The sequence below is a fragment of the Cydia strobilella genome, chromosome 4 (genome assembly GCF_947568885.1).
Source record: "Cydia strobilella chromosome 4, ilCydStro3.1, whole genome shotgun sequence".
Classification (NCBI taxonomy): domain Eukaryota; kingdom Metazoa; phylum Arthropoda; class Insecta; order Lepidoptera; family Tortricidae; genus Cydia; species Cydia strobilella.
Genome location: NC_086044.1, coordinates 14154690 through 14182454, shown reverse-complemented (window position 1 = coordinate 14182454; position 27765 = coordinate 14154690). Strand labels below are relative to the sequence as shown.

General features: G+C 36.4%; 1 protein-coding gene across 3 annotated transcripts; it reads left to right on the top strand.

The window, feature by feature from the left end:
* The first annotated feature begins 126 nt into the window (after positions 1–126).
* On the top strand, positions 127–27437 carry LOC134741052 (uncharacterized). 3 transcript variants are annotated; one of them, XM_063673810.1, is made up of 2 exons: positions 127–148; positions 25082–27437. In XM_063673810.1, exon 2 carries the CDS (start codon positions 25149–25151, stop codon positions 27129–27131), a length of 1983 nt encoding a protein of 660 aa, XP_063529880.1. In that variant the 5' UTR covers positions 127–148; positions 25082–25148; the 3' UTR covers positions 27132–27437. The 3 variants fall into 3 exon arrangements, with proteins under 3 accessions (XP_063529880.1, XP_063529878.1, XP_063529879.1); XM_063673808.1 differs by lacking the exon at positions 127–148 and adding an exon at positions 16318–16666; XM_063673809.1 differs by lacking the exon at positions 127–148 and adding an exon at positions 23945–24102.
* The last annotated feature ends 328 nt before the right edge of the window (positions 27438–27765 follow it).

Below are 27765 nucleotides of genomic sequence, written 5' to 3'. Positions count from 1 at the left end.
ATTCGGGCAGACCAGCTTCCGCATTGACTGCCCGTCGTCGCGGGACACACATAGGGTGGCTAACACCCGCCAAGATAATTACTGTGAAAGTTTGGCGCATAAAACAGTGTTGGTTAAGGTCAGTGCTGCTTGGTGACAACGCTTTGTCGTGAGTAAACCATCCATATATAATGTATTATTTTCTTAGTTAATTATGCTTAGTTAATTATTGTCGCGGTATTTTTTAACTACGTTCCGAAAAAATATAAAATATTGATGTCACCAACCATGTCAGTTTATTGACAGAATTAATTACTTATTAAAACACAACGCATTTATTTTTCCTCTGAGTTAAAACAAAACAGTGACGTTCTCATTCGTACCTATGAAAAAGGTTTCTCGGTAGCTACCGATACCTACCTAGCTAGGTAGATACTTTCGGTAATTACTCGTGCGAGTGCGAGTCAGACTTTTTTCGAAGGGTTCCGTAATCACTTAATTTTTTTCCTTAAGATCCACTAACGCTTCACCTTTCTTATGACAGTTCCTTTAACTTTAATCTGTGGGTTATGAACTTTATTTTGTATTTTATAGAGGGGGAGTCACCTATTTTCTTAAATAAAACGCTAAAAACAATTATTTAATAAACTATAAATGTATTAAAATTAAATCATTTTGTGAATCGTAACTACCGTAAGTAAAATGACCAGTATATTTATTTACCTATTTATAGTAACGTGACAGTAGAATAATAACCTATTTAGTTATTTATGTGCGTTTGATCATACATATACAGGGTGTTTCCTGTAACAGGAGCAATAAATTAAGCTGTAGGCTGTACTCCTCAAACTGACCAACTTTTGTTTAGCAAATTTTAAAAATAACTTGTGTTTTGATTTTCATTACACTTTAAAGTTTATTCTAAGACGTAATGTATTGCAAAATTTGTTATGTTTAAAGGGTGACAAACTTTTTAAAATTCAAACAAGTAACGTGAAACACACTGATGGCAGCGTACATTGAAAATAATATTTAATTAGTATGAAAAAGGTATAATCTAAACATTTCATAATTTTAAAAAGTTGCTGAACAAATTGTTGGCCAGTTTGAGGCGTATAGCCTCCAGTTTAATTGATTGCTCCTGTTACAGGAAACACCGTGTATGATGATAAGCAAAACATGATGCGTTGTATTAATTTTACATAGCTTCTCTTTATGTGATACGTCTTTATAACATATGCTATTAATCGTAGTTATGTAAATAGGATACCTATGTATATTTTTCTCGGCCCATATGTTGGTACTTATTGAATATAAAAGACTGAATAAATGATAATAAATAAGTTTTTGGAAAAAAAATCATTTTTGGTACAAGTTTTTATCGCTTATTGTACTTTTCTTTTCATAGGCAACTAATACTCATCGAGACAATTCTAATAACCCCAAGCACAATTAGGTTGCGTTGTTTTCTCAGAGAGTTCATATAGCCACCTCCTGTCTCCATCATCGAGCTTATTCGATGGTACCATTGTCACCCGACTTACATATGTATGCAATCTTCAGCTTCATTGGAAACCGGGAAGTGGGGCAAATTAAACTTGCAAGATTTGATGACAACGGGACAAGTGAAACTAAATAAAAGCTTGTAATAACGGAGAGCCAAAAGTACTTAAGCTAGAAGCAAATAACATCATGCATGCCATTTTATCCCCTAAACGGGTTGAATTGAATATTTTTATGGGAAAGCTGAAAAATATGAAGGAAGCAATTTGCAACTTTTTAAAATATTTCCTCTAACTCCCCTTGAAGGCCCCAAAAGGGGGTTGAAAGATTTTGTCGGGAATTTGTATTATTTTAATGCTCCCCTGAAGGGGTTGAAAAGGGTTCATATGAAAATAAGTAAAGAAAATTCAGTAGGTAGGTATTTATTTTCAGATTTTCTTTTGACAACTGTCCTAAAAGTGTGGAAATTAAGTAGAATTACCAATAAAGAAGTCAAGGGCAGTAGCAAAGTTAATGAATCAGTGATGCGCGGCGGTACGGTAGCACAACATTCATAGAATTTATGGTCGCCATAAGTCTTGTGTTGTCACTATATCTTAGCCAATCAGAAAGTGACGGAAAGTGTTTAATAATGATGGGTCCCTGCGGCTAAGCAGTGTGTGTGGCACACATTATTAACCGCCGTTGCGTGGGGCTATTTGGAACCCCTAGACATATAGTATTCGGGACGAAGGGAATTAGAGCTGGGACCGAATATTTTATACCGATTGATATTTCTATACACTAAAGTACCTACTAAGGCTTGTTATCGCTGCAAATTGACATGGTGGAAGCTTCTTATCACTATATGAAATGGGGTCGATAAAAAGTACATAATTATAACTGGTTCTAAAATTCTATGAAATCTCGGCTGCGATCTTGGCTAGTGTAGGGGGGTATTATGGCTCTATAGAATAAGGCTTGGACAAACAATAACCTTGACCACACACCTCAGAGTCCGTGGAAAGGGCGTACAGTTCACTCACGCTTAAGAAGGACTGTTCTGCGTCTCCACCGGCGTTGAACCCAACACTGGTCGAGAATTAATTACTTTCGTCTCAGACGAACACGAATTACAGTGGTTCAGGCTACCCCCCCACATAACATCCCACGCATAATACCTACACGTGTAGGGGTATTATGGCTCTATAGAATATATAAGGCTTGGACAAACAATAACCTTGACCACACACCTCAGTCACTCCCTCGCGGAAAGAGTCGGAACCACTATAATTCGTGTCTAATAAAGGTTCAAGTTCTGCTCAATCAGTATCCACATCCATGTACCTATTTTTTATTTAGAGTGTAGTTTCTATAGACAGGTTTAGTTATTGCGAACTACATATTTATGTAGTTACCTAGTATAAAAAGCCGGCCAAGTGCGAGTCGGACTCGCACACCGAGGGTTTCGTACTTTTTAGTATTTGTTGTTATAGCGGCAACAGAAATACATCATCTGTGAAAATTTCAACTGTCTAGCTATCACGGTTCATGAGATACAGCCTGGTGACAGACGGACAGACGGACAGCGGAGCCTTAGTAATAGGGTCCCGTTTTTACCCTTTGGGTATGGAACCCTAAAAATGTAAACACGCGTAATTAGTTTCCGTAACGAAACGAAAATGTATATGAACCTGAATCTGATACATTAACTAATCTAAAATCTACATTTCCGTTAGGTAGTTGCAAGGAAAATGATGCTCCTGATCGATTTCAGCCACAGAGACTGTGTGCTCTGGAGTAGGCAATTTTTTATTCACGTTATTATTAGGGTGTCGTTATTAGGGTGTAGCTGATCCACTCTCTGGTGCTCCCTTAGGTGGCTCACGTGATTATCTTCTTGTTAAATACTCAAGCGCATTTTGGGCACGTCAGCACACCACCTACTTCATAGTTGTAGGGAATTGAGGTTGGCGGCCGAGCCTTAAGCCCATCTCGTTTTCTGTCAAGCTCACTGCGTCGCTGACTGACAAATAATTGATTTTAGAAATAAAATTAAAGCTTTTAAATATTTCATCTTCATATTTAATAAGCATAGGTATAGGTTTTAAATTTGTGCATTCAAGCAGTTACTCAACATAAAGATATACATAAAAAGCTTGAATTAAATTACATAGTTTGGATACGTAGAAATCCTGTAAAGAGTAAAATTTAGTTTTGCCTACTGATTTCAAAAACTAAAGAGAACCTTTCAGAGAGTTGGTGTGGTGCAAAAGGTATACTTATTTTATTTATTATATAACAATATACTTAGGTTAGGATGACAGGCCAATTCGTGTTTTAGTTAATTTGTTTAAATCAATCAATCAATCAAATATTTATTTGCCATAAGTAAGAAGTAAGCACAGTTGCATGCATGCAAATACAGTTTAATTTACTTGTAATAAATTACAAAATAACACAGGTAAAACAGACAGAACAGAAATTACAGTATACAATATGATACTTTAAGTAATCTGACAGTGTCAAAAGACGTTTTTGGTTTAAGAAATGTCACTTTTGACACTGACAAATCAGTATCATATTAGAAATTAAACTAATAGCTAAAACTCAAATTGGCCTGTGAGCTTCTTTTGAAATAGGTATACATACCTTTCAGTAGTCGGCCAAACTAAAGTAGGAAGGTATATATTATTATTTATAAATTTTATACGTATTAGGTAAAATTTATCCATTTATGGGGATCAAAATTACAAAGCAGGTGCAGCAGGGGGTAGTTGTCACCGCGCAGTGTCCGCGGCGCGGCGCGCAGGCGCGTATATTTGCGGCTGTTACGATTGGTCGCATGCCCCAGTACTATTTGCTGCTCCCGCAGCGGGCAAGCGTCCAGTTATTCTAATTTTACTTATAATCGATGCCATCGCTTCGCCGGCTCACCGACAAAAGACGTGTCAAAGTTGACTACTGACGTGGAAATTACATTTACAGTACATATGGTGCTACTTTCTCGCACTAGTGCGTCAAATAGCACTTTTCGTGCATATGTCGAAAGTTTAAAGGGCCATATGTACTGTAAAACGTTGTACGATACACGTGCGAATAGGTAATTCACAACTCGTGTCGATTTAAAACACTCCCTGCGGTCGTGTTTTAATTTATCGCCACTCGTTTCGAATTTCCTCTTATCCGCGCTTGTATCGTAAATAACTATTACAGTACATATGGTGCTACTTTCTCGCACTAGTGCGTAAAAGAGCACTTTTCGTGCATATGTCGAAAGTTTAAAGGGCCATATGTACAAAACGTTGTACGATACACGTGCGAATAGGTAATTCGCAACTCGTGTCGATTTAAAACACTCCCTGCGGTCGTGTTTTAATTTATCGCCACTCGTTTCGAATTTCCTCTTTTCCGCACTTGTATCGTAAATAACTTTTTTATCACACTTGCTCGAAAAAGATCTTATTCTATAATATATCTGTACTGAAGTAACTGAACTACTGAAGGACAAAGGCCTATATTTTTCCAGCGGGAGTTATAGCTTCTTTTGAAAATTATGTTACTATGTAATTCATATAAATTAACTAGGTATAAATGATTTTTACTTTTAAAATACTGACGTATACAATTTAGAATTTTTGTTTATGTTTAAATATATTTGATTTGATTAATTTAATAGCAGTTAAAAAAAATTTTGCACAATTTTCAGTTGTGGCTGAATGCTATCGATGCCTAACCTGTAAGCCTAATGTGTAAAGGGGCCCACTGACTATCAGTCCGCCGGACGATATTGGCCTGTCAGTTGTTCGGAACTGTCAATTTTTTGTTCTAACTGACAGGCCGATATCGTCCGGCGGACTGATAGTCAATGGGCCCCTTAAGCCTAAAACATGACAATAATATATGGCGGACGAAACGAATGTTTGAAATGTCGCTAAATTCAGTAAAATGTTGCAAATGGTGTTGAAAATATGAAAATCGGTACGATTGATCTTTAGGCCATTTGAATCAATTTGACCCTTAGCACCAAAAAAATAAAAAAAATAAAGGAGAGGAGTTATTAAACCTGTCGTGTGTGGTATCAAATAAAAGGGCTTTTTGAGCCGAATAAAAAAATATTTCACATCATTATGTTTCAGTCATTGTCCTGACACTGTCATTGACATGTCAGTTCAGGATTTTCGGAGCTGTGATGGAGGATGAGAGATGGTGAAAGCGTTATAACCACGAACTATACCATATATATAATGAGCCTAACGTCATTAAGATTAAGACCATAAAGACCGGTCGCCTGCGATGGGCAGGGCACGTGTTACGAATGGAAAAGGCCAGAGTACCCAAACGCCTTCTATTCTAACTTCTAACGCCGACCGGAGGGCCGCAGTTAAAGTGAGTGGTTTTCAGTTAATTCTTACATAGACAATTTTTACTACGACACAGATCCCGAGATATAAGCGACTTTCTGAAAAAACCGTATTTTATGCTATACTATATACTAAATGTAAATATTTTCACAATTCATTTCTTGGGGTTAGATATGAAGATATTAGGTATAATTCGAGGTTTAACAAAAAAGAAATTGAACGGTATCTTATCTGGAGATGGCCAAGCTTGGTATGTTTTGATTTGAACATTATTTTTATGCTAATAAAAAAAAATAACGGAAATATGTGATATATTTTTAGAATCGGCTCAAAAAGCCCTTTCATTTAATACCACACACGATAGGTTTCTGAACAATTTTTATTTCCGCGGAAAGGGTAAACTGCGCTGATTTTCAATCCGGCCGGACCGGATCCGGATTGTTAATTGAATGACATATTTATTTTCTAGTTTTTTGTGTAATACTACAAATAAAGGATATTTTTTCAAATGTATTCATAAATCAATAATTTGAAGTTAATAAATAACTTTTTTAATAAAATAAAACAGTAAAATTTATTCCAATGTCAATCTCACTTTAAAAACAAAATTTGAAATCTAAGTCATTTATTAAATTTAACCATTAACAAGTGCTTTAATTTATGTTAACAATTATGAATTTGTTTTTTTTTTTACACTTTCATTATCTTTATTAAAACCATAAACATAATTAATACCAAAATTAATACATGAAAAGTAACCTAAAATTAAATTTGATTACTTTCCAAAGCCTAATGATGGGATGTGGGGTGAGAATTGTAACTCATTGAAAGGACAAGTTTTCTTTACTGTTCTTTGATTTAATTATTTGTAATGCAGACATCCATTCTAGTAACAAAAGAAGATAAGTATATTTTAATTACATTTACAATTGGGTCTAACGCGAATTTATTTTGTTACCTTTATTTACCGACGTTTCGACACAGGATTTACTGGTCGTGGTCGCGGCTAACTAGACGCCGTTTGCCGCTTGTAAATGTGATTGTAAATGTGTTCAAAACGCGAAAGTTTTAAATGTTATAAAAGAAGATATTATTTTACTTCTAACCAAAATTATATTAAATGCGCTCCACTTCAGTATTATCTTGCTCTCATTTTTAGGGTTCCGTACCCAAAGGGTAAAAACGGGACCCTATTACTAAGACTCCACTGTCCGTCTGTCTGTCACCAGGCTGTATCTCATGAACCGTGATAGCTAGACAGTTGAAATTTTCACAGATGATGTATTTCTGTTGCCGCTATAACAACAGATACTAAAAACAAAATAATATAAATATTTAAATGGGGCTCCCATACAACAAACGTGATTTTTTTGCTGTTTTTTTCCGTAATGGTACGGAACCCTTCGTGCGCGAGTTCGACCCGCACTTGGCCGGTTTTTTAATTTTTTTAAATCATTTAATCCAGATAACATTGATCCATAATTAAAACATACAAAACATTTGCAATAAAATAATAATAATAATAAGATTAAGTATAAAAGATAGATCCATTAAAATTAAATTGACTAAGCATTTGATAATTGAATTATAAAATATAAAAGATCTTGACAATTAATTGATGGGTAATAATAAAATTAATTGATTATTAAAAAGATAAAAAAATTAAAACTATAAAATTGAAATTCAGATATATTATGCACAGTCAAATTTAGTTAAAATGTCAAAACTTAAAACTAAAAAAAAAAAAACAATAAGATAGGTATATAATATAAGGATCCATGACTAGACATTAAAACTAAAATAACTGGGCATTTGATAAATGATAAAAAATGAAATTAATAATTATAAAATCCACATATTAAAATTAAAATAAAAAATTAAAATATTGTCTTCGGTTACCGCGATAGTTACTCATGAAATAAAACTATGAAAACGGATTATATCGCGTATATTGAATTTATAATACATCCCGACGTTTCGAACTCTTTACAGCGTTCGTGGTCAACGGGTGACTGCGGAAAAATTACAAAGTGCAAAAATACCCACATACTAAAATAATGAACAATCATAGACTACAAACTTTAAGGCTGGTTGTACATGCAAAATCGGTACATAAGGCTAGTTATACACTACAATTATTTTCAAGTAAAGATATATATACGCGATAAAAAAAAGAAAGAGTAAAGAGCTCGAAACGTCGGGATGTATTATAAATTCAATATACGCGATATAATCCGTTTTCATAGTTTTATTTCATAAAAAATTAAAGTTAAACGCTCTAAAGGATGCGCAGTCAAGTTTAGTTAGAATGTCAGGACTTAAAACTATTCTTAAGTTAGGATAATGTGGGAACATGGAGACTATCCCAGTGCCTTGCGCCTTGTGCCTATTTTGCTCGAATAAGTATTTTTGCAAAACCGTTTTACACTTTTGTAATTAATCGGTTTTTCTTATTTAACGTACCCTTAAAATGAGGAACACTATTTATTTAATCGAATGGCAAATATACATTGAGGGCAATCAGAGTGTAGCCTTGAGGTTGCCAAGCCAAGCAACCAAGTCAGGTGTCACGGTGCTCAGATCCTCAGCAGGCCCAGGGTATGAGTGGAGTGGGCAGCGTTTAAAAATGTGTTCTGTGGTCTGCTCTTCCTCTCCGCATTCGCAAAGTGGGGAAGCCGTCCATCCACATTTGTGTGTGGCTGAATTGCAGCGGCCGTGTCCGGTTCTCAGCCTGTTCAGGCGGCACCAGATTTTACGAGGAAGGTCAAACCCTTTCGGTTTTGTAGTCGGGTCAGATATGTGGCTTCCCGGAGTTGCCAAAGCAGACCATTCCGCTTTCCACCTATCCGAAACGTTAAAGCTGCTCAGGCTCTCAGCTGCAGCACAGGGGGATTCCGGGATTTTAGTCGCCGAGGGGGTGGGCGGCAGAATTCCTCGTGGGCAGGCATTGCAGGGTTATTGGTGATCTTCTCAGCTTCCTTCTTCAACGCCTGGAGTCGTCGGAGATGGGGAGGGGGAATGTGACTCAATGCCGGCAGCCAGTGGACGGGTGTAGATCGGATAGTGCCAGAGATGCAACGCATGGTCTCGTTAAGCTTAACGTCCAATGTATGGGTATATTGGGTATGTGCACTTTCAACCCACACTGGTGCGCAGTATTCTGCTGCCGAGTACACAACCGCGATTGCGGAGGTGCGTAAGCAATCAGCTGAAGCTCCCCAGCTCGTGCCGCACAGTTTGTGGAGAAGATTGTTCCTCGTGGCGACCTTCTGAGAGAGTTTTGATAGGTGGTGTTTAAATGTCAATGACCTATCCAAGGTGACTCCTAAGTACTTGGGGTAGGCGGTGTATTTAAGAGCTTCGCCATTCATATAAACACTTGGCTGATAGCCGGCCAGCTGGTTATTGAGATGAAAACAGGATACCTCGGTCTTTGACGTGCTTGGCATGAGTCTCCACGCGCTGAAATACGCGGCCAGGGCTCTTAAGTCCGATGTCAATGTTTGGGCTCCCGATTCGAAGTCTTTGCTCTGGATAATGAGTGCGATGTCGTCGGCATATATAAACCTGGCAGAGTTGAGGAACACTAAAACATATTTAAAGGTTTTAGGGTTCCGTACCCAAAGGGTAAAAACGGGACCCTATTACTAAGACTCCGCTGTCCGTCTGTCCGTCTGTCTGTCAACAGGCTGTATCTCATATCTCATGAACCGCTAGACATGCATGATAGCTAGACAGTTGAAATTTTCACAGATGATGTATTTCTGTTGCCGCTATAACAACAAATACTAAAAACAGGATAATATAAATTTTTAAATGGGGCTCCCATACAACAAACGTGATTTGTTTGCTGTTTTTTTCCGTAATGGTACGGAACCCTTCGTGCGCGAGGCAAACTCGCACTTGGCCGCTTTTTTAATCCCAGGAAGTAGTTGCATAGAATGTATGATGATTTAAAAAAATTGTAAATAATTATATTAGTCAAAATATAGGGAAAAAAACGACGATCTCATGAGAAAAATAATAGTGTAGGATTGAAAACAATGGCGGAACGGACTTACCTAAAAAAAGTATCATGGATCAAATAAAGAATTGGATAGACGTATAGAGGAACTTGCATAAGATTGGATGAAATTGTACAGACACAACATTATGACATAACATTAACCTTCTCTATAATCTAATAATATGCATGGAAACGGAGCCTCGTTTAATTGGTCGAGTGGATTTTACCACGCGGACTGGAGGGCGCCGGCGCCCCCGACCGCCTGCCGCGACCTGGCCGGCCCGCCCGCGGCCGGGGCGAGGGGCAGCCGGCAGAATGAGAGAAGCGAGACTGCATACTATTTTAACAATTAAAATTTGATTAATTATTATTATTATTAAGACTTTATTTCGGACATCAATGATCCATAAATATGATTAATATGGAAGTTTTTTTTTAGTGTGTAAAACATTAAATTGTGTACAAAAGGAACAAAAAAATATAACCCTATAATTATAACCCTACTTCTAAGAATTTTTTGATGCCACCAAATTCAAATTAAAGGCGCGAATTCAAATTTTCTATGTGACGATATCCCTTCGCGCCTACATTTTTTAAATTTGCCGCCTTTTTCTACTGACAAGATCTGCTTGACCAACTATACTTAACAACAACATCGCTAAAAAAATAACATCTGACAAAGTGTAAAATTTTGAATGTGAAGACTAAGGGTCCATATTGGCTCACATAACATTACTTGTCATATTATTTTTCATAATAACGCTTTTTGATCATAATAATCATTTGTCACAATTTTTTGCGTACAAATTTGATGTATATAAATTTGTATTACCAAAATCATTGCTCATAATTATCTGTAGGCAGATTTTTTTAACAACATAATGTCATTTCCAACTATTCGGCACGACTCATAATGGTTTTTATAATAAACTTATTAATTATAAACTTAAATTGTATAAGTATTTGAAAGCATAACATTTTGCAACTTTTTTATTTTTCATGTACCTAGCCTATTAAGCTATTTCGGCCCGCCAAGGAGTCGACGAAGCCCTGCTTCGCGGGGCTCCTTTTTCCGCTCTGAGGAACACAAGAAACCTAACACTCCTCCTCGCTTCGCTCGTCGTCGTACCTATCCCGACTCTGGGACTGTATTTCTTTTTTGATAGCAAGTTGAATGTGGTGTGGATGCAAGATACCTGACAGTTTATAAATAAAACCAGGTAAAGTATAAAATAAATATTATATAAAATTGTATTACTTAAAATCGTTATGTTAAAAAATAAATATGATATAAAATTTTATTATTTAAAATCGTTATATTAAAAGAATATATGAAAATTAACATTAGTATTACAGATATTTATTATGATTGACATTATTAACATGAATGATTTGGTGTTACGATAGTTATGCGCAAAGACAAGTTATAAGTAATGATCATTATGATATAAAATTATATAACAAACATTTTCGGACTTCCAATAATCGAAGTCGCAATTTTATGTGAACTTTGGCGCACCCGAAGACCAATCATCAGCGAAGATTCGGTTAGTACTTTAGATTCTTTATAAAATTAATATGTAGAATTGTTATAAGTACTTAATAACTCTTTTCGGATATAAAATAGTTGCAGCCCGCAATTATTTTATATCCGACTGTAGCGAGGTACCTAACTGTAGTAGTTTATGTATGTGTGTGGGTACTGGGAACGGGTATGATTGAGTTCTGTTCTGTTTCACAGTAGCGTCAATAAACAAACATTTAACTTGGCACTCAAGGGTATTGTATGAATGGATCAGTTGATTCCATAGAAAACAGAGGGCCTACCGCGAAAATCGACAAAATTTCATTATTGGCCTCTCTATCACTCTTGCATAGGTATTCGAGGGTATATTGTGTTGCAGAAAGTTTTTTGACATATTTATGTATTGCATAATGTTACTTGTTACATGTTTATCCTATTAATTTTGTATGTATTTATATCCTTTATCTTTCTGGTACCTTGTTGTACATTTTGCTTCATTTGTCACCCTCTTTTCACTTTCTCCTCTCATCTACTCAAAGGTTAACTGGAAGAGATCCCTCAAAGGGATAAGTTCGCCTTTGTACATCTTATTATTTGTACCATGTAATTTTTAATGTGTATATTTGTACAATAAAGAGTTTACTACTACTACTACTACTTGGTAGAAATGTCGTTTGGCAGAATTACCTTTCGCATAGTATCATTTAGCATACAATCACTTCGCAGTTTTCAAATCCCGAACCATGTTTTGGCATACTCTTGATGGGGAACACCCAAATATTCCAAAACATGTTTTTCCGATTTTTATAACCACGAATTTCATAATCCCGATTTTTTATAATTCCGAAATATCAAAATTACGATTTTTAGAAACACGATGGAATAAAATCACGAATGTGCTATTTCCGAAAACTAAAAATATGATTGTCATTTTACCGAAAGCTTTTAAGTTCCGATTTTACACTTTTCCGAAAATATTTTTTCCGAATTCTTGTGATGCGCCGAAGGTGGACCGTCGAGGAAGAGGAGTGTCGGTATTGCGGTAAGCCGTTCTCCCTATCCTCGGCGGCCGAGGTGGGATCGCAGGGGAAGAGGTGTGATGGTATTTCGATGCGCCACTCTCCCTATCCCCTGCGAACTTGGCGGGGCCGTTCCGCTGTAGCGGCGTTGGTAGGGCTGCAGAGGAAGAGGAGTGTCGGTGTTACGATGTGCCGTTCTCCCTGTCCTCTGCAGCCGAGTTGTGGTTTTGCGGCAGAACCATAGACCTGATCTGTCGCCGGGCGCCGGGGAAATTTCTGGCGCTCGTGGCTTCCTTGTGGCGGGCTCGGGGGGGTCCGCTACAAAGCAGAACGGAAGCCGAGGAGGAAGGCGCGTCGTACCATCTGGCGCGCCTAGCGTGAAGGGCCTTCGGGCATTCGCGGAGGAGCCGCTCATGGGCGGCTGCCGCCGGTGGGGTCGCAGATGAGTACGTAAGCGTGGGCCTCATTAGCCTAGACGGGAGTCCCACATAACCACTCGGGACACCCCCCGCACCCAGGTGGTATGCGGAATGCATTATTCCCTCCTAAAAAAAAGGTTATAACTGAAGAATAAAACAAACAGTTGACTATGGTACATACAATTATGCTAAACTAAATTCGGCAAAAGTAATCTTCTTCTAAATAATATGCTGCAATAGTAGATTGTTAACGAAGGGATGAAAGGCACTCATCTCGGCCAAGGTAGGCTGAAATTATGCCTTTCGCCCCTGTTAAACACTCTACTTTTCATTTCGAATACGAGGAAAGTAAAATGCATGTGGTTTTTTAAAAACATGACTAAGTATACATTTTCATAGTATTTCTTGAGGGTACTTTCAGTTAACAATTCAGGCAAAAGTATCGTTATTTATGGAACGGAGAGTCAAATATCAGAATGGAAATTGTATAACAAATTCATTTAAACTCAAATTTCAGTTGCTTATCGTAATAAAAATTAAAAAATCGTACTTGGAACTTAAAATGCTCTAGTGCAGACACGTATCATTTTCTGCACACCTTTCAGAACAACAATGACCCTCTTTCAGAGCATGAGAAATGAAATAGTTATTTACGATACAAGTGCGGAAAAGAGGAAATTCGACACGAGTGGCGATAAATTAAAACACGACCGCAGGGAGTGTTTTAAAACGACACGAGTTGCGAATTTCCTATTCGCACGTGTATCGTACAACGTTTTACAGTACATATGGCCCTTTAAACTTTCGACATATGCACGAAAAGTGCTTTTTGACGCACTAGTGCGAGAAAGTAGCACCATATGTACTGTAAAATGTATTGTATGCATAGTAATAGAAATGCCAAGTACCTACTTAATATTTATGCAAAATTAACATTCGACTATAAGTATTTCTGCGATACATGTTATGCGAAGTGTATTTGTGACAATATTATGCCAGATGAGGGGAACCCGTATTCGAGCGATAGAGAGGCCGATAACGAGGTTTTGATTTTCTATTTTCGCGACTGACTACTGACCCTCAGCTTTGGATCCGGATCGGACCTTTGAAGTTAAGTGCGATGCTGCTACATTTTAATTTTTATTACACTAAGGGCCACTTGCACCAATTCACTAACCCGGGCTTAACCTGTTAAACCTGGAGTTACCATGGTTACCAGTACAATTTGCCACTGGGTTAACGGTTTAACCACTTAACCCCGGGTTAGTGGGATGGTGGAAGTGGCGCTTGTACCTACGTGAACCAGCTTTTTGAATAAGTAGTCAATTAATCGTTTACAAAACTCGGTAAAATGTATGTTGTAAACGTTCATAAAATTATAAAGATGTAAAATTTATAAAAAATAGGTACTGATAACTACTAATCCATAAAATAGGGTTAAGCTTAATTAATTTATTCTATACCTTTAATTAATGTAATCTATTTACCAAAGAGAATATATAGGATAGAGCGGTACTGTCACTGTAAATTTTGTAGTCTATTACCGCCATCTATCGACACACGATAAAAACTAAAAATAAAAATATATAAAAATGTATATACAGTGTGGAATGAACGAAATGGGCCCTGGAGGGCAAGTGCCTTAAAACCTTAAGTTAGCTCATTTTGCTTAAAGAAAACATTATTTTAGTTTTAAAAAGAAACAAAACTGCATTCAAAGATTTTTTGAAATCCGCTTGTATAATCCGGGAATCAAACCTACTGAAAATTCAAAAAAATAAACACGCTATTTTATTCTACTATTCGATACACATTTCTCCAAGAAACATTAGGCCTTACACTCGTCAGTCGTACAAAATATCCATAAAATCGATTTTTTTTTAGTATTGAAGAATATTTTTAGACAAGCAAAATGGAAAATAAAAACTGTATGTAGTTTTGTTTATTTTCAAAAATAAAATATTGTTTCTTTTAAGCAAAATTAGCTAATTTGAGGTACTTTCCCTCCAGGGCCAATTCATTCTTTCCACACTGTATATGTTGGATAAATGTTTTTTTTATTTGTATTTATTATTTTTATATGATTTTGACCCATGTTCTTTCACTGATATGTGTTAAAATTGTTAAATAACAAACGAAACCGTCCGCCATCTAGCCGAGAATAGGCCAAAGGTTGGTATTGGTGGTAGAGGTAGAGCCATCTGTGCGAGAATCAAATTTTCTTGATTTCCGAGGCACGTTTTTTCCTTAGACTGTATGCATCTTATACGGTGTTACATAATTCTTTGTATTTACCTAGGTAAAATGACAACACAAAAAACAAGTAATATGAATTTAAAAAACCGGCCAAGTGCGAATCGGACTCGCGCACGAAGGGTTCCGTACCATTACGGAAAAAACAGCAAATAAATCACGTTTGTTGTATGGGAGCCCCACTTAAATATTTATATTATTCTGTTTTTAGTATTTGTTGTTATAGCGGCAACAGAAATACATCATCTGTGAAAATTTCAACTGTCTAGCTATCACGGTTCATGAGATACAGCCTGGTGACAGACGGACAGCGGAGTCTTAGTAATAGGGTCCCGTTTTTACCCTTTGGGTACGGAACCCTAAAAAAACCGGCCAAGTGCGAGTCGGACTCGCGCACCGAGGGTTCCGTACATTAAATAATTTTAACAATGTATTTTTTATGTGAAACGTGAGTGAAAGGTAAATTGCGGTTTACGATTTATGACGTATTAAAAAAAAACTACTTACTAGATCTCGTTCAAACCAATTTTCGGTGGAAGTTTACATGGTAATGTACTACATCATATATTTTTTTCAGTTTTATCATTCTCTTATTTTAGAAGTTACAGGGGGGGGGACACACATTTTACCACTTTGGAAGTGTCTCTCGCGCAAACTATTCAGTTTAGAAAAAAATGATATTAGAAACCTTAATATCATTTTTGAAGACCTATCCATAGATACCCCACACGTATGGGTGATGAAAAAAATTTTTTTTGAGTTTTAGTTCTAAGTATGGGGCACCCCAAAATTTATTGTTTTTTTTTTCTATTTTTGTGTGAAAATCTTAATGCGGTTCACAGAATACATCTACCTACCAAGTTTCAACAGTATAGTTCTTATAGTCTCAGAGAAAAGTGGCTGTGACATACGGACGGACAGACAGACAGACATGACGAATCTATAAGGGTTCCGTTTTTTACCCTAAAAAGATGTATTGTAGATGTATTGTAGTTGCTAACACTGTTAGGTACAAGATGCGTATCGGTGGCTATCATTAATTTCGTCAGCGGCTTAAAATGTTTGGAGATTAGTAAAGCAAAAGATAACAGGGACGTTTTAGTTAGTCCACTCATGGCCGTGCGCAGCGTAGTATAGCGCAGTCAGCCGGTATTGCATGTATACTTATTTTATAATCGTTATACGGATACGGGTGTAGCGGCGTATGCATGTGTGTGTGTGTGCACTTGTACGAGTATACGTAGCGGCGCGAACGCAGCGCAACAGCGGCTCAACCAACGGAGAGAATTCGATAACGTGAACGCAACTCGTTTTGTTTCGATGCCGTCAGCTCGTCAGAACATTCTGTGTGCGTTTGTAAATTGTACTAATTAGGCACGGGCTTGCTGGCAAAACAGTAGCTTCATCTATTACTGCCCTAACGCCCATGTTACACAACGCTGCCGCGGTCCGATCCACTCCGTGTTATCAGTTAGCATCGAAAGCGACACAGTTCAACGCTTCAAGAGATTTTGACTATACATCTTTACGTCGTGGTCATTATGTACCTATTAATTGTTAGTGTGTGCGTGAAGTGGACTTAAATAGTGGAAAAGAGATCCAACGAGATGATTGTTATTGTAAGTATAACGTTGTCAATTGATAAGTTTTAAGTTCGTGTGATTTTGAGGTTATGTTTAAAATTGAGTCGAGTCCAGACGAAAATACATATCTGGGTTTATTTCAACACGTATTCCTTTCAGTAAGATAGTCATAGGACTTGATTGTTTGGCAAATAACCAAGAATTGTCTAGTACGATAGGTACAATAGGTCTGTGTTACTCAAATAGATTATTAGTACATAGGTTTGTTGTTAAAGAAATAAAATAGGAATATTCCATTCCTCGTCTGTTTTGAACGTTAAAATAAGCACCTAGTTAAAAACAGTATTTCATAACATAAATTAATACGTACCTATTCATGCATCTAAAATTCTAGAGTTAATCATACCATCATAGTGACTAAATAGGGTCATTGCGCTAGTATCTGTCCATGCTCTAGTTTTCGTCCACTTGACGGATTAGCAAATAATAAAATATTGTTTAGACATTAAGGATTGCAATAAGTCCAAATTTGTGCAGCAATGTAGGTTCATATATTATTTAAATTTCGGACGAAAACTAGAGCTGGACAAAAAACTAGCGCAACGACCCTATATTCTCGTTACGTACCTATCTATGTGCAGAGGGCCTACCGCGAACCACGTTCGACGTGTTGCCTCTCTGTCGCACTTGTAAATTTGTACGTAAGTGTGACAGGGAGGCAACAACACGTCGAACGTGGTTCGTGGTAGGCCCTTTGCACTGGTAAATTTTATTATTTATACCTACAATTAAAAAAAAAAACGGCCAAGTGCGAGTCGGACTTGCGTTCCAAGGGTTCCGTACTTTACACAATTTTTAACAATGCATTTTTTTAAGTAAAACGAGGGTGAATTGTCTTTAAAAATCCCGTAGGGGTCGGATGAAAAACTTAGTAATTAAGTCCGACTCACGCTTGACTGCACGTTTTTAATAGGTTTTCCTGTCATCTATAGGTAAAGAAATATTTTGTGTATTTTTTTCAACATTTTAGACCCAGTAGTTTCGGTGATGAAGGGGGGGGGGGGGAATATTAATTTTTTTGCCTATTTTCTTGAATAACTTCTAAACGGTTTATCCTAAAATTATAAAAATATATATTTGAGATACTCACAATAAGCTCTTTCATTTGATATGTAACACGATATAGTTTGACAAACTTTATTTTTTTAATTTTCTCATTTACCTCCCAAAAGTAGCCCCCATTTTTAAAATTCATTTGTTTACGTTACATGCCCATCTGTGGGTCACAAACTTACATATGTGTACCAAATTTCAACTTACTTGGTCCAGTAGTTTCGGAGAAAATAGGCTGTGACAGACGGACAGACAGACAGACAGACAGACTGTCAGACGGACAGACAGACGCACGAGTGATCCTATAAGGATTCCGTTTTTTTCTTTTGAGGTACGGAACCCAAAACCACGTTTTACTTGAACTTCAGCCTGAAAAGTTGTGTGACTATATAGGTATGTACAGTCGCCATCAGACTATATATATATATATCAGAGCGGCCGAGGTGGTCAAAATATCTGAACACGCACTCTAACGCCTTGACGCCTTTTATAATCTGAATGAATTCGTATTTAATATATATTTAGAAATATATATTATATAATTAGAATAGTACATTTCGATGCTAGTGCGGAAAATATGTCATTACTTCACGAGTACCGAGATATCTTCTAAGACTCGGGACGAGTGAAGAATGACATATCCGCACGTGTATCGAACGACGTTTTTTAATACAGTTGCGAAAAAATAAGAAAAGCAACAAGTATTAAGGAATGGAATTCGAAACTTTTTATATTATTAATTCTGTGACATCATTGACATTGACATTATGAAGAGGTGTTTTTCTAGCTTTTATTCGACTAGAATGGATTTTGTTATTATTATTGAACCCACTTCAATGAAAGTTTTTTTTTCAAATGCATGTTCTATAAGACAGAAATAATTGTAAATATTAAAACATTGTACTATTATTACCTAAATATCGTTATTTACGATTATTTGTGTATCGTATATTTATAAAAACAATATCGAATGTTGCCTTTGGAAACTTAAAGCATTCTTGCAGTAAGAAAATACGCCTCTTCTTTGACAGGCGTTCCGTTCCATTCAGACAACTTATTAGGAACGGTTTTTCAACATTAAAAAATAAACGTGTTATAATACTTATAATGATGAAGAGGTAAGTAATAAAATATGAAATCTGCATATTTTTCGTATTTTTACATTAACAGTAGGTTTTTATGTTGATTACGACGTTTAAAGGAAACTAATATTAACACTCATCAATAAGTAGTCATGAATTGGAACAAGTATAAATTTAAAAAAATTGGAAAAGTAAAAAGCACTAGTTCGCGAAAACCAACTTTTCGCACGCTAAACAGCCACGAAAAGTAGCACTTTTTGAGCAACTGTATTAAAAAATTATATATTAATAACTTGACATTTTAATTGTAATTAGATTATTATTTTAAGATTTTTAAGTTAGTTTAAGATTTTGCTTTAGTTTAAGATTTTTGTTTTGACAAATCAAAATTGCATTTGTCTTGGCAAGTCTGGGCGGCTATAACATAATATTTTGTTGACATAATATAAAATCTAAAGAACTATAACTGGAAGAGCGATGCATTTGGACAAGACAGGTTACTGAGGTTACAGTGAAAAGTAATACTTTTTTTTTATATAAGTATTAAATTTAAATAAAAATAATGAATTGGCCTCGATAAACATTGTTTTTGCTTATCTAAACATTTTTGTTTCATATGAAAAAGAGAAGTTGTTAAAAAGTTTTTTATTATTAACTTTAAATTGTTATAAACTGAAATAGATGTCATATATTAAAGAAAAAGTGACGAAGCCGTGGTGAAGGCCGGATTCGAACCGGCGTCTTTAGCAATTTATAATTTATATTATATATAATAGTGTAACTACTTAAAAAAACACAAATCAAAATATTTAATAAAAATAATTTCATTTGTTCCCAAAGTTGTGTTTCAATTGTTCTGTTAGGAATACATATAAAAAAATACGCTTTGTTTCTCATACAACGCAAAAAACTTGTAAAATATGTCTTTTATATCCTTATACCAAACCGGATTGTGGCCAAAATCCGGCCGGTACCGGCCGGATTGAAAATCAGTCCGGTTTGTAATCCCTAAACATAATTAAATAAATTAAACCTTTATCTATAACACCGGACAAGCGCGAGTCGGACTCGCCCACCGAGGGTTCCGTACAAATTTAACTTATTTATTTTTATTGTTTATTAAATTATATTTTTGAGATTCTTTCCTGGACTTGTAGTGTAAGACGATATTACTTGCCAAACTTCAAATTTCTGGGTCAACGGGAAGTTGACAGTATTTTACTTCTTGACAAGAACCAATCCATATCTGCGTAAATTATCAATATTATCATATTAGGATCCTTATTGCTCATATAAAATAAAACAGCACCACATTAAAACATATGAATGCCGCTTTGTACTTCCATTCCGGTATTTTCTTCGTTCCGCTTATACAACCAACGATCGGGTTTCGGAATGGAAGTTTCGGAATACTACCTCCGGCGATATTTAACTAAATATTTCATTAAATAATCTTAAATATGGTTTTAAATAAGATAATTTGGATTCTGTATACGTTATTTGTATAAGTGATGAATATTAAAAATACATTATACAGTATGTAATTAGCAGCAAATTTGGTTTCGGATGGTGGTTTGGATTCCATTCCCCATCGCACCTTATGCCAAATTTCAAAAGGATAATATCGCGCTTGTGTCCTATCATTCAAATTTGGCAAATAATACCAATATCCAACCTGCAAATATCAGTGCACCCCTTCATGCACAGTTTGTGCGAGCGACATCGACACAAGCTGGACTTAAGGCGGGATTCCACCAGTGTGCGGCACAAGCATATTCAGTACAAAAATGCGCCTGCAGTCTACTACTACTACGTAGGTACATCGTAAGTAAATCGAAGTTTCGTCTATTTCCTTCTCCATCGCTCGAATACGCAAGAGCCATAGAGGAAAATACATGTGATGTACGTGTTTAGGGTTCCGTACCCAAAGGGTAAAAACGGGACCCTATTACTAAGACTCTGTCTGTCACCAGGCTGTATCTCATGAACCGTGATAGCTAGACAGTTGAAATTTTCACAGATGATGTATTTCTGTTGCCGCTATAACAACAAATACTAAAAAGTACGAAACCCTCGGTGGGCGAGTCCGACTCGCAATTGACCGGTTTTTTTAAACCCTGCGACGATTACGACCGAAAGGTCCGATCGCTGTCTCGCTCCAACCTATGGCCGCCGCTCGCCGCTGCCGCCGCCGCGCGATGTCGTGGCCGGGCCGTTATACCGAGCGCATTGTAAAATTATCATAGCAATTCACTGAAGTTTTACTTCAGATATAAGTAATAAATTATTTATCAATTGTCAATTGTGTGTCTTCCTCTAATATAATTTGATCCTTGGCATCATATCAACTAATGTAACTATACATAAATGGAGGCCATATTTACATCATTCTGCTTCGTAATATTATACAAAACCACTATTAGTACTAGTAGCCAGAGTTGTGTGTTGTAGGTATATCCTGCACTCGTTCACACGTATTTAAATCTCATCTCAAGGCATCTAATATCAGTTAGTGCCACTTACACCATCCCACTAACCCGGGGTTAAGCAGTTAAACCGTTAACCCTGTATCCATGGTAGCTCCAGGTTTAACCGATTAACCTCGGGTTTGTGAATGGTGCAAGTGGCCCTTAGTGTTGTGGAGATACACCCCTTAATAGCCTTTTTAATTGGGATGTGGGTTGTGTAGGCGCAAGGTGAACTTCCAGGATCTGCCCGGCAACAGTGCAAAACCTTCCTAGCTCCCAAAATCCCCTAAATCACACATGCAACTCTGCTAACCTGCCACATGTATAGTTGAGCCAATATTTATGTACTTACTAATTTTTTGGGATTAACACTTGTAGCCCTTGGTCAAGACGTGTTTTCAGCGAGACGTTCGCAGCTGACAGCAGGCATTTACTTATATAGCCGAAATTACTCCACACCCGCACGCCTGATATCAGCCCTGCTGCGGCAGCTGTGTCAGTAGCCAGGTTAAGGTGGAATTCATAGAACAATTTTCGAATTACTTTCCTATTTTTCAAGGTTGTAGTCGAGGTCATGGTTTAATGAAGCTATCATTTGAAAAGTCAAAATGGCATGTGACGTGAACTATTTAAGTTAATTGACCCGTGTGTCAGTATGCATGCAGTGTTCGAGATGCGAGCCGCCGCCGACGCGTGGCTTGTTGAAAGGCTATGCAAGCACATGCTGGTATTAATCGAGCTCCGCTGAACTCGTGATATTATTAGGTATCCCGAGACTTGGTATCGATCACTTGTTAGTTTTACTCCCCGCGCCCTCCTAACGGTGACGTCACGGCTTTCCTCGCGTTAGCAACGGTGACGTGCCAGATTGATGACGACATCAAACTTAGCGCATGCGTGTGCTCCAGCCGGCTCCGGAGAGTTGAATCTAAATAGAGACTACTGGCGTAATTTGTACTCCCAAAATAGCATATCAATAAACAGGTAAATGATCCTTATGACGTACCTTAAGATCAGCAGGAAAGTAGATACTTGGGCTGAAGAATAGGCAGGTAGGTATGTAGTAAATAGGTAGGTAGGTACTTATGGCACATATATGTGGTATTTTCTATAAAAAGGGACCTTATTGTCGATGGCGCTTACGCCATTATTAACGATGCTCCGATGTAAATACAATGCCGCGCGACGCTGTGTGTCGTAAGCGCCATCGACAATAAGGTCCCTTTTCATAGAAAATGCCCCATATATTCCTGCAAATGATGAAATTCGTTTAAAATTGGCATAATTGCCTTTCATGAAATTTACAGATCGTAATTGGGTCATTCCACTTTTTACTGCAGATTTTTATGATTTCAAACAATCTTGAAATTTTAATATGTGTTTTAACTTACATTAGCTACTAAAAATTTATATGCACAGAATAGGTCTCAATTTTTGACCCTTGGCTTTTTTTAATTTTTAGTATTTATAGTCTGGAGTAGGCAAATATACAACTTTGTTACCGTTCCTGCTCTTTCACTCATAATGACAACTTTGTTACCTTATAAAAATATATATCGTTAGTGCAGCATTAAAATGTGTTTTTTATTGATATACAATTAAACAAATAAGCCTGTAGCTGATTTGTTTTGTAAGCACTCGACGAAGCCTGCGTTGCTGATCACGAACTATGTATATATAAATTAACGGATAAATTTTTGATCATGCATGTAACAAACTAAATTAGTAGCTTCTGTCGGTTGTTCTATTATACAAAGTACATAATTTACAAATATAGAAATCAAATAATTTCTTCTGGGGACAAAAATACCTGCAGTAAAAAGTGGAATGACCCAATTATTAATGAATTAAATTATTATAGTCAGCATTGCCTTTAGTTAGGTCATTTTGGATAGTGTCATATTATAAAATAACTCATCTACTATGTAAGTATTTAAATTTGTTTGTTTGTTGATATGGATTAATTTAAATGGTGATATTTTTTTCTTTTCATGCCTAAGCTACTGAACCGATTTTGATGAAATGGCGTATAGAAATGTCAATAATATAATTTTGAAAACCCCGGGGGGCAAAATTTAAACTATACAGGCCAAATGTCGTGTGACCGAGATCGTGGGCTCAGCCCTAATACCCATAACATGCAAGCGATTAGTATTTCATATCTATCTTTGGTATTTCTATAATTTTCATTTAGCATAGGTATGCGCGTTTGAATTGCTTTAACGCCTTTCAAAGCATGACTGAATCACAGAATAAGTAATAGTATTACTGAATCGTGTGAGAAATTGATAATCAGTTTGTTTGTTTACAATCATTTTACTACAGTAACTTGCATTGTGTAGCAATTACAACATAATGTAAGCAGAAGCCAGTAAGTACTTAACTAAAAGTGAGAGTATGAATGAATCTAGGTTTTAATTTGGTAGTTATGCCTTTGATGTTAAAATAAAAGTAGATAGACATAATTTTTCGTTACATAACACATACATTTTTCATAACAATAAGTCAGAAAGTGTCACTAGGCCATGACATCTTTCGAGCGGGTTGCTAAACACCAAGTGGCGCGACTTACTTGCATTTGGGTTCGAGATGGGTGTTCCCTATAAAGCGTCACTCCCACCCGCCAACAGATGGCGCTATTGACCCTCCAGACTTTTGGCAATATGGCGATGCGCGAGTGAGGCGCCGGCACGGACCGATTGTCGGCGTGCAGCGTACAATTTTAAAATAAAAATGAAGTGGTTGATAAATAAGTATTTGAGGCCTAAAACTGCTGCTACTTAGATCAAAGATGAAGCACCACCGTAAGGTACGCATAGTTATTAACTTGTTTGAATGTGATTTATTATTAAATTATCACTTACCACGACCCTCAAAAGTATTGATTACATGTGTAGTTAGCATATCTATGACGCTTTCACCGTGCTCGCAGATGTATATAGTGTGGTAACAACGAAACTATGAATATGGAACCTTATTTTCCACATTTTTATCCATTACGTAACTTGCAACTGCAGCTAATTTTACCACCTATAAAGTATATCCATATTGGCGCATTTGGTTCGGTCGTTGCCGGCGTCACTGCGTTGCTTAGCGACGACAATCTATAATCATGTTTTAGTATTGTAGTTTACAAGGTTATATTCAATGTATTACATAAGATAGAGTAACAATATAGATAGTTAAATACAAAGCCGTGTAAGATATAAGATAATAAATGAGAGTGCAACAGAAAATCTTACATTTAGATAGAGTTAGACCAAGTAAAGTCTGCAACGATTTTGATAGCATACGCAGTGCAAGTGTTATTTGTACGTCATAATTTCATAGAAGTTTGACGTTTAAAATAACACTTGCACTGCGTGTGTTATCAAAATCGTTGCAGACTTTTCTTGGTCTGACTCTACCACGAAATGCAAACCTTTCGATAGGATAAAAACAAATATATTTTTATTGTTGTATATGTACCTACTGACAGATATTTTCACAATCTATCTTCTATCTTTCAGATGTGTCCGATAATAAACCTCTACGTATTTTAGTTGATAGGTAGGTCATTAAAAAATCTGATAACTCTTACCTTCCTGTTATTGAAGGTAAGAGTTATTTATAAATATATCTTACGTCTATTTGTTATTCTAATTCGAACAATATTTAGAATGTTACAGTAGTTTGAAGAGTACATTTTTCTTACAGATTTACAAGGTATTAGACCTTTTTTGAACAACAAATAATGAATCAGCTAGTCTAGTTCATTGATTTACTGAGCGTTATTTTTTTCATTTCAGGTACAGCTATCCCGTTGGATTATGGTCCATTATAAAGGTATAAATAAATAAATACGGTATTGCAGAAATGGATCCAATATTGGAAAACGAATCAGCTACGGCTGATGCTTCTCCCAAATTCGGAAAGTCAAAACACAAGAAAAAAAAGAACCATGTAGAAGCTAACCAGACCGTAGTGGGGGAGAAAAAGAAATTTTTAGTTACTAAATTATCAACGACAGACGACAAAGATATACCGTCTACTTCGGCAGCACAAAATGTGCATACTGTCCATTTTGGCACGCGGGGGGTGGAATCACAAAGACCCCACGTTAGATCAATTTTCAAAGAAAAATCTGTAGATACATCGAGAGCATCTAGCGCCGAGAGAGAACCCACAGTTGATGTTAAGGGGTATGAAACATTTCATGGAACATCGTCAAGTCCACGGAGTTCAATATTTGATATTTTTCGACTTCGAAGAAAGAGTGATTCTAAAAAGCATCAGTCTTTGATGCACAATGTAAAAGCTGCATTAGGGAATACCCCTAAAGCTACAGAAGCGCCTGAAGCTTCGAAAGAACCTAATGCTGAAGAATCAAAGGATTCTCACAAGAAATATTATCATACTGTAACAGGAGCTTCCTCAAGAAAATCTAGTCCCATTACAAGGGTAATGGATATATTATGGAGAAAACCACACGTGGAGGCAAACCAGGCGGCCATTGATCCCGCCAAAAAGAAATCTGTTAAGCAACCACGCCGTTCCTCCATTGGAACGACTTCGCCCACTTATCATAAAAATTCATATGCTTCTTTGGATCCTCTACAAGCAAAACAATTGTTTAGGGAAGTTAGAGGTCTTCCTAAATACGATCCCTATTTATCTATAGTTCAAATATCTTTGGGTGGTAGAGACAAGACGAGGCTGTTGTTGAATTTTTTCAAATATCATAAATGTTACGAAATCCTACCAAAATCTGCAAAAGTAATAATATTTGATACACAGTTTTTGGTAAGAAAAACCTTTCCTACTCTTATCTCACATGGTATACGCTCTGCTCCACTGTGGGATGCTAATAAAAAACAACTGGTTGGCATGATAACAGTGACTGATTTCATAAGGATTTTGTTGCACCTTGAGAAGGAAAAATTACCAGTAGATGAACTTGAAAGGCATACACTTCATAACTGGAAGAAGATATTGCGACCAACACGGAAACCTTTGTGCAGTGTTGGCCCTGATCAATCTCTACATGAGGCTATAAATATGCTGAATAAGAATCGCGTGCACAGACTTTTGTTAATTGACCCATTTAACGGAGATGTATTGTATATATTGTCCCACAAAAGAATTTTAAGATTCCTGTTTGTCTATCTTAATGAATTTCCGGAATTAACATTTTTTCATAAAACATTGACTGAATTGAAAATTGGTACATTTGATGAAATTGTGTCTGTGACAGATAATACTAGTATTAAAGCAGCATTTCAGCTCCTGTTAGACAAAGATATATCAGCCTTGCCTGTTTTAGATGATGAGGGCAAATTAATCGATGTTTATGCTAAATGTGAGGTATTGAATTTAGTTAGCGAAAAACTTTATTCTGATTTGTCATTGACAATAGGTGAAATAAGGAATAAAAAGAAAGACTGGGAAGAAAAATTACAGAAATGTCGATCGAGTATTTCGTTATACGAGGCCTTAGAAGTCATAGTTAGGACAGAGAGTCATCGATTATTGCTAGTGAATAAGGATAATAGACTAATAGGAATTGTTTCGTTGTCAGATATTTTAGTATATTTAAATAGAATTATTCCAACTGAGAAGAAAGTTTCGTCACTGCAAGAGATATTTAGACCCCTGGAGGAAAACAAAGTTGACGAATCAGCAAAAGAGACCGAGAATGAAATAATATCGATTCCGGTACCAAATTTAGGACAACAAGCACTGTCTGAGGGCGACGAAAGTGCCCCCGGAGTCAATGATATCGCAAGCGCCCCAGGAGAAAACGAAGTCGCTGACGTAGAAACAACGACCAAAAGTGGCATAGAAGTGGGAGAGACTTAGTACAAATAAAAAGGTTTAAATAAATATGCACAGCCTCGTCTAAATACCTATCTTATTTAATGTTGATAAATATGCTCTTTTGAAATGGAACGATAAGAACAAATATTATTCCAAAGAAAAATGTGATAGGTGAAACCGCCGAATCAGTGTATTAATCTCATAGATCGCTTTATGCTTGTATTAAATTATAATAATGTAATTTAACTTCGTAATCGTTAATAGTTGCATCAAAATACCACGTGATTGCCTTATTCATTATTTAATTTACGATTAACATTGCTGAACTCAATAAAATATTTTATCAAATTTGATTTTCAATTGTGTTCTTTACTGTAAATAAATAATTCTCATTCATAGGGAAATTAACAACTTTTTAAGTAGGTAGTAAAATAATTACTTATATAATTTAAGGTATTCGAATTTAACTATTCGGTTATTTAGGTACTACCTGCATTATACTAGTAAAGTTTGTAGGATATGACTGTTATCCGATTATTAAGCAGTAAACGGCAAGTTTCAATTTATTTGAATCGTCTAAATTAATCAGTAAACATAACTTGTCTAGTAATATTGCGACAAGAATATTAACATGACTGCCAAGATTTTCTGCTAAAGGATCGAACACGGCGCATAA